This window comes from Phyllopteryx taeniolatus, chromosome 20 (genome assembly GCF_024500385.1).
Source record: "Phyllopteryx taeniolatus isolate TA_2022b chromosome 20, UOR_Ptae_1.2, whole genome shotgun sequence".
NCBI classification, from domain to species: Eukaryota; Metazoa; Chordata; class Actinopteri; order Syngnathiformes; family Syngnathidae; genus Phyllopteryx; species Phyllopteryx taeniolatus.
This window is the reverse complement of record NC_084521.1, coordinates 3,106,200-3,125,465: the sequence shown is the minus strand read 5'-3', so window position 1 is coordinate 3,125,465 and position 19,266 is coordinate 3,106,200. Positions and strand designations below refer to the sequence as shown.

Genomic DNA, 19,266 nt, shown 5'->3' with positions numbered 1-19,266 from the left:
AGTAAGTGGCCCCCAGAGTGGGCCCGTCGGGTCTGGAGGCCTCAGATGAGGCTAATGCAAAGTCCACATTTGTGCGAGCTCTCACCGCGGCACACGTAGGCAAGAAGAACATCGGCTGATCATTCTTTAAATGGGTTTTTACACTGTACAGGCAAGTTTGAATTTTGAGTTGCGCGCCTTCAGTGGAGCCAATGTTGTGCCACAACATTTTGGGCAGCACTGAGCTCTGCTGGAAGACGTGTCGTAATTAAGAAGCGAGAAGAAGAAGCAGAGATGGTCCCCAACTAAATTCCATTAATAGTCATTGTTGCTACTTTCCGTTAGCTCGTCTTTGGTGTTTGACATTATATGTTAGCGTTAAGCTGTCAGACTTTCGAAAGATAGAAATAAATTGTTTGGTTGAAGATTTTTACTTTCAACATTTTGTGTTAACTTTTAAAATTTTTACTGTCCTGCCACAAATAGCGAAAATCTGCACGTTATTGACAGCCACCCAATAAAGTTTGTAATTGCCTATAGATGCCACTAGATTGTCACAAAGCACTCTTTTCTATTATACGAGGCTACGGGCTTACTAGATGAAGCTCCACCCTTACTTCAACATAGTTCGTTGGCACTGAGATGCCACAAGATGGCGCCAAAGCAATATAGTCATGTTAGACATGGCTTTGGCCCGAGCACAAAAACATCAGGCATCGCACTGGTTTCTACATCACCGAAAAGCAAAGCGATCCACCCACACAAGCAAACATGGAACCCTAGTAAGTTCCAGGACATAATTTCTGCATGTTTGGCTCTTCCTTTCAAGCCATCTTTTGTGAAAATAAAAGCCTAGCAGTTCACATTTTGCTCTTTCATTGAGGTTTTTTTTTTTTTTTGCTATTGTCAACCGCTAGTTCAATTAGCATTGTTATTGTGAGTATATGTATTGTAATTGTAAGGATTGTGCCTGTTGTCAAGGGTTCATGTGCATATTGTTCATTGGATAAAAGACCCATGTTGCAAGTAAAAGGTAATAAAAAGGCAGTGTAAGTCACACACGCACACACACACGCACACACACCTGCCTGTTATCTCGTCCCCTCAGACGCGCACCTCCATTGTGCTCCATGGGAGAGCTGTAAATGGAGACCTCAAACATGAATTGCTGGGGAACAAATGACTGGTGTAAAGAAATGCTAATCCGCTAATGCGCTACAAACAAGAGACGAATGTTATTAATGTTATTGTTATTGAAGTTATTAATATAGCTAAATGACACTTTATGTCAGCCAGCGTTTACAGATGAGGAACACAATAAATAACAAGTAAGTCATTTACGCAGTTAGCAGGTGTTGCTGCTGGTGATGGCGCTTTAATAGTTATATAATTTTCTGAGAATAAAATCGCTAAATTACAAGAATAAAAGTGAAATCTTGTGAGAAAAGTGTGTCATTTTATAGGGGTATAATCGTAAAATTACAAGAGAAAAAATATTTTTAAATTAGTTTCGAGCAGGGGCAGCATGTAATGACTGAGCATCCATCCATCCATCCATTTTCTGAGCCCCTTCTCCTCACGAGGGTCGCGGGCGTGCTGGAGCCTATGCCAGCTGTCATCGGGCAGGAGGCGGGGTACACCCTGAACTGGTTGCCAGCCAATCGCAGGGCACACACAAACAAACAACCATTCGCACTCACATTCACACCTATGGGAAATTTAGAGTTGTCAATTAACCTAGCATGTTTTTGGGATGTGGGAGGAAACCAGAGTCCCCGGAGAAAACCCACACAGGCACGGGGAGAACATGCAAACTCAACACGGGTGGGGCCGGCGATTAAACCCCGGTCCTCAGAACTGTGAGGCAGACGCTCTAACCAGTCGGGCCACCATGCCGATGACTGAGCATTCTACACCCAAAAAAGCGCCTTTCCTTATTACAGTGAGCTGGTGTCTATCGCTGCTGACTTTTGGCGATGACGTGCACCCTGGACTGGTCTCCAGTCGATCCACAAGACAACCATCCATCCATCTATCCAAACCACTCGTCCATCCATCAAACCTCTGTTTTCTATAGTGCTTGTCAGGCTTGCAAGTTGGAATTTCCAGAGAAAACCTACAGAACATGCAAACTCCACACAGGAAGGCCTGAGCCTAGACTCAAACCCAGAACCTCAGACCTGTGTGCTAACCACTTTCGTACCGTGCTGCTCTTTTCCCACTCCACTCCCATCTGAAAAGCCAACAAAAACATCAAGCGTAAGTGCACCCACCAGCCCATTTAGGGTCCTGAAATGTCTGTTTTAAAAATAACTACTAGATATAGTAGCTTCAATCTGCCCCATATATTTATCTCCTTTCTCTCTAAATCCTGCATTTTCACAGAGCACTGCATAACTTTCTGTATTTTCTTTTTCTCCTCGCCCTTCCTCCCGGTGAAAATTGAAGAGGCTTTATGTCAAATGCGGCTCAAGCCAGCCGCTCCATATCAAACAAACGCGGCGCGAAAAATTACCGCGGCGACGATAAGGCTGCCAGATAGAGCTCGGAGAGCCGGGGAGGACGAAGAGGAGGAGGAGGAGGAAAGTGAAAGGAAGTGACTCTACTCAATTATACTGCAAAATTGGTATGACTGAATATTTTTCATTCAGGTGACTGATAGTATCAGCCCGGCTGCAATGCAGATAAATAAAGGGAAGCTTCTGTCAAGAATAAACACCATTAATCATGAAGAGAGCCACTGCGTGACCGCCTGTCGCCCCACCCAAACCCCTCAACGCACCCCCACTCCGTTGGAAGTGTAAAAACTACCAATGGAGGGGCACGCAGACGAGAGGTGACCCGGGACAGTCGCAGAAGAAGATGAAGAAGTGGACGGCGTTTCGGTGACAGCACCCCCTATCTGGACAGAGATGATCGCACGCGATTGAGGAACGCTGGTTGATAATTTATGACGCCTTGGCCGCAATCTGTCTCAGTCTAGACCGTATTCAAATGGGTAATCGGAATATTATGAAGAGACCCTTGTCCCCGCTTGGTGATTTTTCTTTTTTTTTTTAAATCTGTTTGGCTTCGGTCAAAAGAGGCTACCGAGGATTAATAGGGCCATGTAAAATTCGTAATACTATGAGAAAAAAAATGTCAAATCCAAAATTTATGAAAACTTTTATTTTATTTTAGAGTAATAAAGTGGCAATATTCATTTCTATTTGCAAGAGAATACAACTTATGAGAATAAAGTCAGAATAGAGCTGTGCCTTGATTTACTTAATTTGTTCCATGATCACGGTCGTAACTCAGAACACTCAAATCTTTTTTCCCATTGAAATAAATAAAAATGCCATTAATCTGATCCAGAAAAATACCACTGACAATATATAATACTACCATAATAAAATAGGATGTGGAGAAATAAACCGCTTGTGGATCATGATTTCTTACATTAGTTCAATGGGCATTGTGTGTCTGGTGTGCATGCCTTGGCAACCAGGGGGCAGTATAATACACAGACACACTACACATAGATTTGATGACGAAACACCTGTTTAGAATTACCGTGACATCGATGCTAGTTTAGTTAGCTGGTTTATGGCTTTTTGCATTGTGTGTTAACATTTAGCTAGCAGACTTTTGTAAGGCAACGTTAATGTGGTTAAATACACATTGTGTAATTCTTTTCGTTTCATGTTTAGTTTTACAGTAAGTCAAGACACACAAAAAAAAGAAATCCGCCAACCGAAGACGCGTAAATCCAAAATCTCATAAATTGGGTCACTTGTAAGTCAAGGTAGCAGTGTGTTAAGAGAGAGAAAAAAATTGGTGACAGTCAATTTATGTTATCGGAATAAAATCATCCTACTCTAATTTTTGTTATTTTGTGGGACTAAAGTTGTCATCTTCTTCTAGTACGACAATAATGTTGCAATATAGCGATAAGTCTAAATATAATGAGAACAAAGTTGTAATTTTGAGAGAAAGGATTATTATATTACGAGAATCAAGTCACAACATTATGAGAATAAATTTCACATGAAACGATGAAACCTATGTTGAAATTTTGCAAGAAAAAAATTTGAATAATAAAGTTGCAATAAAGTCATAATAATCAGGACATACATTGTAATATTACAGTACTAAAGCTTAATGTTTTCAAGAATGAAGTCAGGATATTACAAGAAAAAAAATCTTAAGAGGGGAAAAAAGCATTAATATTGAGAGATTGTTTTAATTTTAAGAGAAAAAAAACCAGAATTTACTAAAAAAAAAATCTAAATCAATATTACAAGGGAAAAACATTGGAATTTCATGGAGAACAAAGTTGGAATTTTTTGTAAATAAAGGCATAATTGAATAATGTCAGATTATAAAGAAATCAATACCAATTTGCAAGAAATAAGAATTGTAGAATTGTAAATTTGAGATAATATTAGCTTAGCAATATTACCTATATAAGTATAGCATACAGTACAAACATAACTTTTTTTCCTTATAACTTTATGACTTTTTCTACATTTTTTATCCCTTTTCAGTGTTGCCCTGATACTTCTTGGTAGTTTCTGGTGACACAAACGATCCATGCAAGTTCGTGAAAGAAATGCACACAATACTGCACCACATTAAATATAACCCAAACAAACAAATGTAGGCAAATTCGTTTAAAAAAAAAAAAAAACACACAGTTTCTTTCTTGAACAAAAACTACCCAAGTGTCTTTTGTCTTTCTATTGTTTTCCACCAAGCATGCATATGTGTGTGTGTTAGTGTGCGTTCTGGCTCGTCCCATCTGGATGGGGGGGGGGGGGGGGGGGGGGGAGTTGAGATAAGACTGCGCTCTTTATGCTAAGCGCTGCGCCGCTCCTCCATGCGCAGATTGGGCGCTCTGACAACAGTTTATGTAAATAACAAAACAAGGCGCACATCCTTGAAAAACATAACACACACGCACACACATGCACGCACGCACGCATTTACGCACACACAATAGAGGACATAGTGTGTGAAAGTTAAGAATAAAACTTGCCGGGAATATGCGTTGCACTGGAATGTAGATTTGATGCTAATTTACTGGTTGCTGACAACAGTGCCAGTCAGGCAGCCTTAAAACAATAGTATGTAACTGTATTAGCATAGCTTTAGCTCCCACAACTTATAACAACTTCAAAATGGTATCCATGACTCGATGGCTTATGAAAACAACACAAGTGTAGTTTCGCTTAGCATTAGCATTGCAAAATTCCCCTTGTAGCTCATCTTTAGCTTCTTCAAGGAACAAAACCTTATTACTGCTTTACAGTAGACTGTAATGAGCCACACTATGCTTCATTCAGACAGCCTTGAAGCAACACTACATAGCTATCGATTTTACCTTAGCATCCTTGTGGTTGCCGTGGCAAGTTGAGATCACCTTCTCCAATGCTAGCTGACCAGCCTGGACACCTCTTTTATTGCACAATACAATTGACTTACCAGTCTTAAACAAACACATGGAACTGTTTAGCTTATCTTAGCTCTATATTAGCGATATGATACCAGACCGGCTGGTAAAAATGAGAATTGCATCTCTGTCTTTGCCAAGGCAAGAGCACCGACTGTACTGCTAGTGGACCAGCCAGGACAACTCTTGCGTTGAAAACTATATCATTCTCTGTTCGTATTTAAAAAAGTCAGTTACATCTGACAACTGCAGGGGGAGCCCTTCTGAACAAAACAAAACAAATTTTCCTGACTCTGCTTTCAAGTCAGTCCCGTCTTTCCTTGCCACTCTGTGCTTGTGCGTGCATGAAACCCTCAAGCAGCTGAACAAACACACACTCCTGAATGAAATAAAAAAGCACACACCCTCATGGTCCAGACATGCAGAAAATAACTTCCTTTTCTGTTTTGCCTTCTTTGGATAGCATTAGTAGCAAACCGTGTTTTGAAAAAAGAATATGGTCGTATATCGTTGCAGTACATTTGCTTTTGCAGTTCTTTAATTCAGGGATGCTTAAACTTTTGGGGTCTAGGCAGAATTGTTTCTCATCATAATCCCAAAGACAATTAAAGAGAACTATGATGTGCACCCCTACTTTTGGAAGTAAACTATTTTTGAGAAAAAAGTCGTAATACGACGATAACAAATTGTTAGCCTAATGATATAATTGCCAAAGCAATTTGGAACTTAATGTTATCAAATCAAGAAAGAAATACCATTGTACTTGCTAAAAAATATTACGAGAATAAAATTGAACCCAATATGCACTTTTTAAAATTATATGATATAATAATTTATTTTAAATGATTTAGCGGACCCCCGAACTGCAGCTCAGAGACCTCCGGTTTGAGAGCCTCTACTTTAATGGACTCAATTGGAGTAATCATCTCCTAAATCCACACTGGGTCAAAAGGCAGCTCAGTCAATAGGAAGCTTTTGTTGTTGCCGTCTACACAACAAGGGTGGGGAGTCCGGGGTCCCCCCCCCCCCCCCCCCCCCCCCCCCACTGACTGAGCTCTGATGCCGAACATTGACTCTGTGCGAATAGTTGCGATTGTTGTGCGCGGTCGCTAGGTGACAGCGCCGAAGCTTGGCCATGTTTACCGTGGTCGGGCGATAAAAGGAGCGCCCCGGGCTCGAGGACCCCTCACCCCCGGCACAAAAGTGGTGGCAGGCGGCGCCGGGACCCCCGCGGACGGGTCGGCTCTTCAGCTGTTAACGTGTTTATTTTAGCAGGAAGCCGCTGGTTGTTGTAAAACGCATGTAAGCTCTCAAACGCCACGTTTCCACGTGTACAGAGTACAGTCTGCCCTTGTTGCCTCAGTGCAGTACCAAAAAGTGACACGCTTCAGTTCAGTTCAGCTATTTTGACTATGGAAACACAACTGAGTGAGTACCTAACTGAAGTAAACTGTACTTCTCACTGGAAACCAAGCATTTTTCTTTGACTTTACAACTGTAGCGTTCCCCTCGCCTAATATTAAACGTAACCACGACCGCATTGGATTAATTGGATGTACGTTGTTTCCAATGGGAAATATTACTTCAGTTTTCATACGATTCGGTTTTAGTCAGACTTTTTAGAACTGATTAATGACAAAAAAACAACAAGGTTCCACTATAATTGTGTATCAAACTAAACTAAACTAACCCTAACCAAATCCCAACCTCAACCCCTTAATCAAACCCTAATCCTAAATCCGAATACAACACGATTCTAACCCTAACCCTAGCTACCGTAACCCATCCCGCTTAACCTCAAACCTAATACCTACAAGAAATGGTTTGAAAATTACCCATGGTAGATATGTTTGTAAGTCATGATATTTTGTCTTGTTTTAGTAATGTCAATGGAGCGCTTGTCTAGTAATGCACTCTCGGTTAGAACGTTCAATCTCATAGGATTTCAACGAGAACCCCATCCACCACCCTTTCCAAGCCTCAGGCTTTAATATTGAATGGCATATTGGTACCGTCCCTCTTCATGAATTCATAAAGTAAACGATTAGCCTGTGTCTGTAATTGCGCTCCCCCTTGCCTAATAGCAGAGGAAAGGTAAGGACGAGGGTTTGGGGAGGGAACTGAAAAACAAAGGACAGTTAATTTGTGATTTCCTCTCCTCATTTGAAGGCAAATTAAGTGTCAAACAGCTAATACGGAGCATATTTCATTTTATGAGCTTTTAATTCAATTCCGCCCGCCTCATAACACCGGAGCCCGTTAGCCCGTGTCGCTAACGGCCGCGCCTCGTCCCAAAGCAGCGGCCATAAATAAACATGTTTCAATTAGGCCCGTCAAGGTAATAGGATATGATTGCGTTGCCGCGTACGGACTGCGGATGAGGAAACAAGCGCGCTGTGATTTTTGCGGCAGCCGCGCTAGCCTGACGTAAAAAAGAGGGAAGCCGGGCTGGATTGATGGAAGCGCCGCAGGGTCCGACCCAAGTGTAATTACAGCCCATAATGAGAGGCTGCATGGGGAAGTACTGCAATAATAGTGCCTGTGTATTTAGCCACAGTTCGCACAGCGCTAATAACGATGAATTCTTCTCACCGAGGAGGACTTGTTTAAAACTATGCTATATTTCTCCATATACATGTCCTCTGCTAGGCATCCAGCCACAGGACGCATCCCAGAATGCATCACCTCTCAAGTCTGAAATTTGGGATTAGATTATCTGATGTATTTTCTGAAAGTTAAGGCAGGAAGTGGCATCAGGTGGAAGAATAATGCAGGGAGAAAAGGGAGCAGAACAAGTGGAAACAAAGTAGCATCCTGTTTCAAATACACACAAAAGTATTCCACGTCCAGGAAGTAAAAATCTGGATTTATACTAGAGCTTTCATGATTCTGAGAAGACTTTGGACAAGATTTGGAAGCATGTTGGATGGTGGCTTGCCAACGAGTTTAACCCAGGTTGTCTTCATGGACAAATAACATGGATGGACCCTAACCCTAATGTTAACGCTAACCTTAACAGTCTAAAACTAACCCTATCCGAAACTAATCCTACCATAAGCCCGAACCTTAACCTGAAATTGTATCCCTAATTTAAAAATTAAACCTCAACCCTAGCGCAAACTGCTACACATTAACCCTAAAATTAATCCTACCCTAATCCCAAACCCAACCCCAACTCTCGCACTCAATAAAAAAACTAATCCTAATTTACCAGTAATCTTAACCCGATAACCCTAACCCCAATACAAGTTTTCCAAAAGTCACTCTACACTTTCTTTTTTCTATTCCAAGTATCATTGAGACCAACGTGAGGCCATCAGCGTTTGACAGTTTAGGCTTAGCAGTTTTTGTAAGCCTACTGTCATTCCCCGGCGCATGGCTCACCAAATGACATTGGAATAGGGCTGCAAAGTTGCTGCCTGGCAAGTTTTTCTGTTCCCGACTGCCAGTTTCAGAAGCTTTATGGCTGTCGCACTGCTCCAGAGTGGAGTGCAAGTTACTTCAGGTCGTTGAGCATCATAGTCTTCCGCTTGAAGCCTTTGAATGAGCTGAAGTCGGTACGGGTAAAGCTTTATAACTCTCCGAAGCAACCGCTGAATCGAGCATTTGTTGATGTTGAGTTCCAGTGCAGCCATTTGGATAGGTTTTTGCTGGCTTTGCGCCAACGCCTGCTCTTGGAGTTTAGTGTTTTCATTAGTGGTGGTAGTAGCAGTGTGGTTTGTCAAGAACAGATCCTTTTTCGAGAAACCTGCCATGGAGGCTGAACTGCAGCCTGGGACAGAGAAACGTCTTGGCAGGCGGCTATTTTCCAACGCTGCTCCAATGTCAACTGGCCAGCCATGGGTTTACAAAAACTGCAAAAGCTAAACTGTCAAATCCTGATCGCCTCACGTCTGGCAGAATGATACCTGAAACTAAACGAACTTTTCCGATACCCTGTATATTACCAGCTCTCCCCGAACTGTTTCCACAAAGTTAGAATCTTGCAACTGTCCAAAATGTCTTGGTAAGACGCGAGACTCAAGACTAGGAGACCATTATGTGAGTTTCTACCCTACAAGTCTTATAATAACAAACAAAAAAGTGCTGTATTAAAGCTGCACACCGGTAGCAGCGCAGATAACTCCCGAGAACTTGTCCCCTCCTTAATTCAATTCCCGCTCGCCATCCTTCTCCCCCTGACGGATAACAAGCCAGCCTGTTTGTTCGCACCCGTGTTTGCCGGCGCGTGGTCGCCCCATTATCTCCGCATAAACTAAATGCTAAATTATATTTGCCATTTTGTTTGCGCTGACACGGGGCATCAATCAGCTCCCCCTCGAGAGGTGTGATGGGCCGGCGGAGGAGGGTGCATAAAAATTTCATTACGCTTAGTAGCAGGCCGGCGAGGAGGAGATATGACTGCATGAAAGAAGGAGGAAGAGGAAGAGAAAAAGGGGGAGCTGATAATGATGAGGAATATCAAACATAATGCGGCCCAAGTAGCTGCCCTGTCCAATTTGTCCTCGTCGCGCGCTGATCGCTTCCTCCGTGTCCCAACAAACGGCGCAAGGACGACGAGGCGTGCCGACACGGGGAATACAAATGACGCCGTGTTAACAGAGTGGGGGGCGGGGGATGTGTGATTAAAGGTGTGAGGGGAAAAATGTGACTTTAATACTCAAGACTGACCAAGCAGAATGTGCAGTTAATACACCTTCGCACAGCTTTGGGGATGCCTTTACAAGCTTTTTCAAACTCTAATTTTTAGGGGAGAAATTTTTCCTGTCATAATCCTAAAGCAGATTACACCTAATCAGCATTTGTACCCCTCAGCGCTATAGTAAGTAAAAAGTTGCCTATTTTCGAGAAAAGAGTCATAATGTGACGATCACAAATCGCTAGCCTAATAGTATAGTTACCTAAGTCATTTTGAACTTACTATTATCAAATCAATAAAAAATACCCAAAAACTTGCAATTTTTGTTGGAGAAGGAAAGTTGTAATGTTACAATAACAGTCATGCTTTTTCAAGGGCAAAGATGTCTTTGTCGGGGATGGAAAGTTGTAATCTTACAAGAATAAAGCCCAAGATCGCAAAATGATTATATTGAAGGCAAAGTTTAACAATATAAGAAAGTCCTATTTTAACAAGTGAATTTCAAAAATACAACATAATTCTCAGAATATTCCACCTTTTATTCTGGAAAAGGCACCTTCATTCACAAAAAAGGACTATATCCTCTGAAAAATACCCCTTTTAAATTGAATTTTAAAAAGTGCATATTGGGTTCAATTTTATTCTCGTAAAGAAATAGGTCTTTTGTTCTAAAAAAAAAATGGGAATTTATTCCTTTGGACTCTTCTTTGAGAACCACACTGTTATGCATATATACAAAATCTATTTTAATTTAACATGGCAAAAGGGATTATTTTATGCTATGAAGTAAATTGTTTTTAGTAGCAGAGGCAGTAAACAAAATTGAGCAAAGCCTCGCTGTGTCATTTATTTAAGCCTATTGGAGATGAAAAAAAATAACATTAACATTGTTAATACGTGTTTTAGGATATTTGTTGCATTGTGCATGTATTTTTGTGTCTCATATGTTAAGACACTGAACAATATGCATTTGTACTTTATATGGATTGATTGATGTTCATTAATTATGCAGTGTGACTTAAAATTAAAAATATATACATATATAAAAATGAAAGAAAGAAGATACATACTAAAATAGAAATATATTACAACATATTAAAATATGTCAGTAAAAATCTCCCAAAATAAAAAATGACAATCTTTTCTTGTCCTAGAATAATAGTCAAGGTTTGACACTTTGAATTTTCATGTATTTTCCATCCAAGTTAAGGCCCTTGTGGTTTATCTTTGCTCTATAACAGTATTGTGTCAATGATCTTCGTATTTGAAAGGGCAACATCACCATTGAAGCATATTGTGGGAAATATAAATCAATACACCTGGCTATGGTGAGGCGTGACACCGCGTATTTACCTGGATTTACGTTTGGCGGCTTATGGTCACGTGACCGAGGGGAGCGAGGGGGCGGCGAGCACATGTGTCACGAGCGTGTCCCACTTGATGAGCAGCTCTTATGAGGATCACATGCTCCGGGGGTCCCACGCCTCTCGCCCGGCTTCCCTGACACATGTTCATTTGCGCGTGTCTGACGCGCGGATCGTGTTGCGCGTGTACTCGCCGCTGCCCTTTGATCCCACAGGCACCCGGGAGGCGGAAAGAAGCTCGGTAGTGCAATTCCTATTGTCATTAAAGGGCCTTGTCGCTGCGTGTGTGTGTGTACCCGTGCGTGTGTGTGTACAGTCTTGCCTCGCTATTTCATTCCCATTGAGCTGATTTTTAAGCTATCGATTTTCACGTGTTTTTACAGGATACAGGCAAGTCCGAATGTAAAATGCCGAGCAGCAATGAGGTCAACTGGAACAGATGCGGCGTCATGACAATAAAGATGCAAATTCTCGTTAACAGCAAGCAGGAGAGGCAGAGACGGTTCCCAACGAAGCTCCAGTAATAGTCGTTGTTCCCTCAGAGGAGAGAGGATAGATGTTTGCGAGTATTGTTATATGCTCTGTTTGTATGTGTATGTGTATGTGTATGGGTTAGGTTACCTAAAATAATATCCCTAACCCTAACCCTATTACGATATACTAAGTTGAATTCTGTTTAGTTGCATTCTCTCTTTGTACATATTGCTGCTCGGTGTATGTTAAACGGGGGTCTGGAACATATCCTCTAAGATAAACGGGGCTTCACTGTAGTACTTACACGTGGAGAGGGGGTACGGGCGAAGGCTCGTAGATGTAGCGACCCTGCGCGTGCCTGTCGTCGATGGGCACCGGCGGGTGAAAGGCCGGGAAGAACTGCGGTGCAGCTGCAAAGCACAAAAACAAACGATGCTGAATGGTTGGATTCTAAGTTGCAGGCTGTCGAGAGCAAGCCAGAGAAACAGGTGGTGGTATAAAACCAAACCGTAAGAACATTTTAGTCAATAAGCACAAAATCTTCACGACCAAGAATGGTTAGCAAAGTGTAGGAAGTCCTGTATGTTCAGCACAGTCATTTTTAAAGAAGCTTGCTTAAGTTACATTTCGGCAGTGGCACTGTGATTTGACCCATCCCACGAGAGAAGGAATATAATGACAATGATAAAATAAAAGGTTTATGAATAATGATAATAAATTGAATTTGACAGAAATGAATACCAATTACGATACATTAACAAAATACAAAACCTTTTTTTTATGATAACAATTATAATTTGGCTCCCCAAAACAACATTTAATTTCCTAAAGTCCATTTTCAGAAACCTACACCACAATTTGCGTGTGGACAAAAACAATGGCAAAATTCAGACAAAAATGCCCATTTTCCAAACTATTCTGAATGAGGCCTGCTTCAAACACACAATACAGAGAAAAGCTGTTAAACAGAGCAAAATGAGAATTTCTATTTTTCTTTCACTCATCACACACACAACGCCGTAACCTTCACTTGCACTCACACCGACCGCCGTGTTAAAAGCAGACGCGCGCATGTGTGTGTGTGTGTGTACGTGTGTCAACAAGCGGACAAGCTGCGACGAGCCTCTGAATCACCAGGCGGGTCCACTTGTGAAACTTGGAAGGGGTTCAACAGCAACAACAAATGATGATATTCCACCTTTACATAAAACAAACACGCTTCGTCTTCATTCACACACACATGCACACACCTTCATTCATACACACGCAGAGAGAGCGAGCGCACGTGTCGCTTGAATGTGAGCCTTCTGCCAAGCTGCAGCGCCCCGAGGCCAAGCTTGTGTCAACATCTGCATACCTTCACGCAGCGTGGCTCTGATGCTCAGATCAGTATGCTTGTTTTTTTTGTTTTTTTTCCAATATGTACATTTAAAAAAATAATTTTTTTTTTGTACATTTTGTTGGCGGGGGGAAACATCTGGCGGGGCAATGGCAGGTGGCCGACAGCTCAACAAGCGACGCTTTATAAGAAGGAAGAAGAGGAGGAGGAGGAGCGTTCAGGTTCATTTACCTCACCACTCACCTATTTATTGAAAACCTGGATGACTAAAACGAGGGAGCCTGCACATACGCCGTGCGGACAAATGTATTGGGATAATAATAAAGAAAAAAGCTCTCTCTTTCTCTTCTCTCGTTTCTCCAAAGCCTCGTTTTTTATTCTAAACGTGTTCCCCCACACCAAAGTCATTCGAGCATGCGGACCATTGCGTGTTTGAACGTCAGACACGTCTGTCTGATGGGCTCTTGGAAGCCTTAAGCCATCCTGGAAAATCAAAACAAGGCTGGAAATCCTCATTTGAAACCCGAACCCTGGCTCACAGCCTTAATTTAAAACCCCAATTATGGTTAGAAACCCTAACGAGAACCTATTTTGAAAACCCTAACCCTTGTTTGAATCCCTAGATTGAAACTTTAATCGTGACTTGAAACCTTAATTACAAACCCTTACCTTGGCTTGAAAATGTAATCCCCTATTTTGAACCCCTCACCCAGGTTTGCAACCATAACCTTTCTTGAAACCCTAACTTGAAACCCAAGCCCACGCTTGAAACCCTAACTCCTAAGCCTAGTTTGGAACCCTAACCTTGCTTTAAAACCCTAACCTGAAACCATAACCGTAACCATAATTGTTTGCAAACCTAACCTGACTTGAAACCCAAATTTAAAAACCTAACATGACACAGTAAACCTGAGTTTGAAATCCTAATCTTGACTACAAATCCTAATTTGAAACCTTAACCCTTCTGTCAAACCTTGATTTAAAAGCCTAACTTGAAACCAAAATTCTGTCTTAAAACCCTAATTTAAAACCTTAACCCTTTTTTGGAACCCTACCCGGCTCAAAACTCGAATAAGAAACCCTAACCCTGATTTGAAACTCTACTTTAAAGCCATAAGTCTTACTGGAAACCTTGATTCAAAATCGAAACGATGACACTTTCTCTAACAAAATGACGAGACCGCATTACCCAGAATGCCACTGCCTATCTCTTCCCTCCATCCTGCTTCCTGCGGCCCGTGTGGTTTATTTAAATCGAGCTACCGAGTTGACTTAAGCCGAGCTCTCTCCAATCAGAGGCGGCCACCTCTTTTACGCCAGCGCCGCTCTCCATTAGCCAGGCAAACAGCCGCGTTTCACCAGGAGGAAGGTACACACACACTCGAGCTGTGAGGCTTGTGGGGGGCGGGGGGTTCCGGATCCATCCTGCAATCCATCTCCCGAGCTTCCTGTGGGGACGCCTCAGTGTTTACGCCTGGGCTAAATTGCAGCCGCTCTTCTGGATATTCAAGAGGAAGGGCATCTGAGGCCGAAGAGGGGGTTTGGGGGGGGGGACTAGTTTGAGGGTAGCGTTTTGATCAAGACTTTTCATCATCATCCAAATTTTTCCTCCTAATGACCCTGATGTCACTCTGTGCAGCAGCACTGTTCTTTCTTTTTTTTCTTGTTTTTAAGTCATTAAAACATGATTACAAGTGGGTCTTAATGTACAGGCAATTAGAGGCAAACTTTGACGAGGCCTCATTAGTTTTCACGCTGCGAAATATAATTTCCCTTCCATTAAAATTGGGACGGTAATTGCCTCGGACACTTGAATGGCGTCAAAAGAAGAATAAGTCTAAAGTACATCATTGGCAGTACTGTATTGTAATCCCCCTCTTAATTGCAGATTTTTCCGTTTCACCTTTTTATTCCATTGTTATTGGCCATACATTTTATGTAGGGTTGTTCGATACAACTTCTTTTCAGATCGACACCAGTACAAGTATTCTCTCTTGAGTACTCACCCATACAGCGTACCAATACCACTTTTGATAAAATTTCAATGAACACAATGACAGATAATTGTGAACAAAGACCTTTCTTTCCTTTGTACCGACACATTGAAATAAGTACCCCATGTGGCTCCCTCTAGTGGTAAGCAAAAGACACACTGAACTAAACGGTCAAACTGTGCACATACAGACGGATATGGTGTTAACTGAGACGTCTTGACTCCTCTGAACTCATCAGTACGGCACAAATATTAGCTTCTTCACAGAGGATAAAGAATATATTGTATGACTGTGAGCACTGTTATATTATCTCTCTACGTGTTCATGAGCCTTTTGTGTTCAAGCCGTCGCTTAAAGGGTTAACGCACCGCAACATACCCTAGATGCTATTTAGCGTTAGCATTATGCTAGTGGACCAAAAGGCTAAGCTGTGTGTTTATTTGAAATACATAAGGTGTCATTTTCTTTGTTTGATGTTTAGTTTGACAATAAACTTCAACTGGGAGTGGCAATAAACAGGTTGAAGCCTCTTTTTTGAAGCATTTTTCACATTTGGATTTGCCAGATCCTAGGTTCTATTCCTAGTTAACTTTTATGGGCAATACACTTTGATTGATTCATTATTGAAGTGCAGTTTTCATTTTCCTGTTTGAGTGCAGTGTAAATGTTCTAATCTCCTTTATTATTATTATTTTTTTTTAAACTCGTTGAGCTGTGTAACCGCTCGTAAATCTCAGTGAAGTTTTCCTAAACAATTTCCCTCCGCGGTTTGTCGCTGTCAACTCAGATGGTCGTGGAGTTTACGGTCTCAGGTTCAGCGACTCGAACACGGGCGACGCTGGTCTGCGAGAGCACAAAGAGCCACTGACGAATTGCCGAGTGCCGCTGCAGGGCGGAGTGAGCGCACGGCTTCCAGAGGTCTGCCACTTGCTAATGTGGAACATATGAAGCCCGGCGCTGACACATTTTATTATGCCACCTCGCTCGGGATGCCTGAGCTCAGCGCTGAGGCATGCTCGGCGAAAGCCAGGTCCGAAAACTGCACTAAAACGACATAGAACCTCACTAGAGGTGCACTTAAACGCGATTTAAATTACATTTAGTGGCATTTGATGTATTTCTACACAACAACTGCACTAGAAATAGATTAAAACAATATGAGAACTGTCCTAGAAATACACCGGAACTAGAACGACCACTAGACTTGGACTAGAACTACACTAAAACTACATGAAACAACATAAAATACCGTTAAAATTACATTGAGTGGCTTTTTAATGCCACAGCTGCGCTAGAACTACACTAAAACGACACTAGAGTGGTACTAAAACTCCTCTGAAATTACATAAAAACAAAATCAGAACAAAAATAACACTAAGCCTGAATACAACAAGATTAAAACTAAACTAGAACTGCGCCAGAACTACGAGCAAACCTGGTACTACAAATCTAGGTTACAGCATAGTAGAAATAAGTTCTAGAATTGCACATGAACTACACTATAGCATCCCCAGAACTGCACAAGATTCACTAAAAAGTGAACTAGCACTACAACAGACCTGTGTAGCACTGCACTAGAATTCAAGTAAAACTACAGCTACACTAAAAGGGAGATCCCTATATCCCAGCAAAAAAAAAATAAGACGTTTAAAAATAGATGAAAAAACAAGCTTCTGGAAGGAGCCCTAAATGCGCAGAGCTGTGATTAAGTTTGGAGGTCAGAATTTTGAGTTAATATCAGGTTTGTGCGGCATTTCGGACTTAGCTGGAAGTCATTTCGGCACATGTCAGTCTGTCAATCATCACACGTTCAAATTACAACATCGTCGCTTTGCGGGACGCAGCGAGTGAAATGGGAATAAAATGTACGATGACTCGGGATTGTATACACACACACACACACACACTCAAGAGTAGTAGTAGTGTGTTGCTTTATTTTTTATTATGATTGATATTTTTATTCATTTATAATTTTTCCTTATTTCCTTATTGATTAATTTAAATCAATTAATTATTTGTTATTATTAATGTAGCTCAATTGGTTAATTGATTAATTGTAAATAATAAATTAAACAATTAAAAATTGTTACATTAATTATAATTAAATCAGTTGTAGGTAATAAAATACAAAAATAAGAAGGAATTATTATTTGATTATTAAACCCTTCGGCTGACCGATACCTTTGAGCAATAAGATGGGATGATATTAATATTGTATGTTTTTTTTCTTCAGTTTTTTTTTTTTTTTTTTCACTCTATGTTCAAAATAAAAATAACAATAAATATTTTACTTACACATTTTAACTTGTGGACATCTGTTTATTTAAAAACTGAAATGCTGGTCCTTGAGCACCAAAGTTAGCCCGCCCAGTTTTGGATTTTGCTTGATTACCTAGATTGTTTTAGGTCTAATCACCTAATTAGCACTGGATGAATAGAGGACCCTAGTCTTGCCAGAGAGAGGAACTCACTCAGCATGCATGGCACTATCAACCCCCCCCCACCCCACCCCCTTCTCATGCCCCCCCCCCCCCCACAGCATCTATCCCACTGTGGATCAGGGAGTGAGGTTTATTTCACCAGGCCTCTGCGGAGCACCAATCTATCTCCCACATTTGCTGAATTTCTCCAGATTGGGATAAGCTGGGGGGAGCCGAACAAAGCGCTATGCGCTGGCCTCTCCGCCCGAATGCCTCCCCCGCTTCCTCCCAAACTGGGAGAGATTCACACAGCAGTTTAGTAGCTGAAAAAAAACGGGAAAAAAAAACGCAGCCCCCCCCCCCCCCCCCCCCCCCCCCGGAGTCTTTATCTCCCACAGATCCTTCCCTCCAAATGCTGATACGTCTCCGACACAAGGCGAGTTGATTTAAACCTCAAGTTAACTCTCCGGCACCGGGCGACGTCTATTTTATTTCAAACCTCGCAGGGCTTTATTTGGCCGCGTTCCGACATTCCGCGCTTATGGCCGGCGTTATTGCTGAACTAACAACGAAATTAAGGGCGATGTTTTGTCTACGGGGTTTGTAAACGTCCCAGGCCTTTCCCTCCTCAAATGGTCTTATCGCTGATGGCGTAGATATGAGAAAACACGTGCCAGAATCTTTCTCAATAAAGCCGCTCTCAGGTATCTGCTGGTGAAACCCTTGTTTGACACTCACAAGGGAGATTAAAAGCCAAAAGTGCGACCTGGTAACTAAAATTGTACAAGAACTACATTACGACACTGGAACTGCACTAGAACTACGCTAGTACTACGCCAGAACTAGACTGACTTGAACTATACAAGAAGTAAACCACGAATAGAACTACATTACGATTGCAATAGAACTAAGTTAGACTATTCCTGAACGATATTAGAGCAGGGCGCTGGAGCCTATCGCACCTGACTTCGGGAAAAAGGCGGACTACACCCTGAACTGGTCGCCAGTCAGTCACAGGGCACATAGAGACACGGACAACCATTCGCACTCACATTCACACCATCACTGAGTGGGAACTGAACCCACACTGCCCGCACCAAAATCAGGCGAGTGCACCACTACACCATCAGTGACTTTACTGGAACTTCACTCGAACTAAACTTCAGCTGCACTTGAACCACACTACAACTAGGAGTACGTTAGACCCACAATGTGACAAAAATGGAACTACGCTTGAAGGACACCAGCACTAAAAAATACTAATAAAATAGAACTAAACTACAAGTACACTAGACCTGCAATATAACAAAACTAAAACTACACTAGTACTAAACTAGAGCTACATTAGTCCTGCAACAGACCACAACGTGAACTGCACTAGAACTAGTACTTCAAATAAAACTAGACTACAACTACAGTTTCACTCCACTGGGATTGAACTACAACGACATTAGAGCTGCACTCGAAACTGAGCTCCAACTACATTAGACCTACCATAGAACAAAAGTGGACTGTGATAGTAGAACTAGTTCTTCAATAAAACTACACTACAACTGCACTTGACCCATTCTGGAACAACATTGGGACTTAACTAGAGTTACACAAGTAGTACACTTGAAACAT

At 41.8% G+C, this 19,266-nt stretch overlaps 1 protein-coding gene across 2 annotated transcripts in view; it reads right to left on the bottom strand.

Annotated features, from left to right (window-relative positions):
- gli3 (GLI family zinc finger 3) overlaps positions 1 to 19,266 on the bottom strand; it is a 114,931-nt gene that overhangs the window by 41,125 nt on the left and 54,540 nt on the right. For both annotated transcript variants that reach the window (XM_061758329.1, XM_061758330.1), the window contains one exon: positions 12,195 to 12,300. In XM_061758329.1, the coding sequence (XP_061614313.1) occupies positions 12,195 to 12,300 (106 nt within the window). The remainder of the gene's footprint in view (positions 1 to 12,194; positions 12,301 to 19,266) is intronic.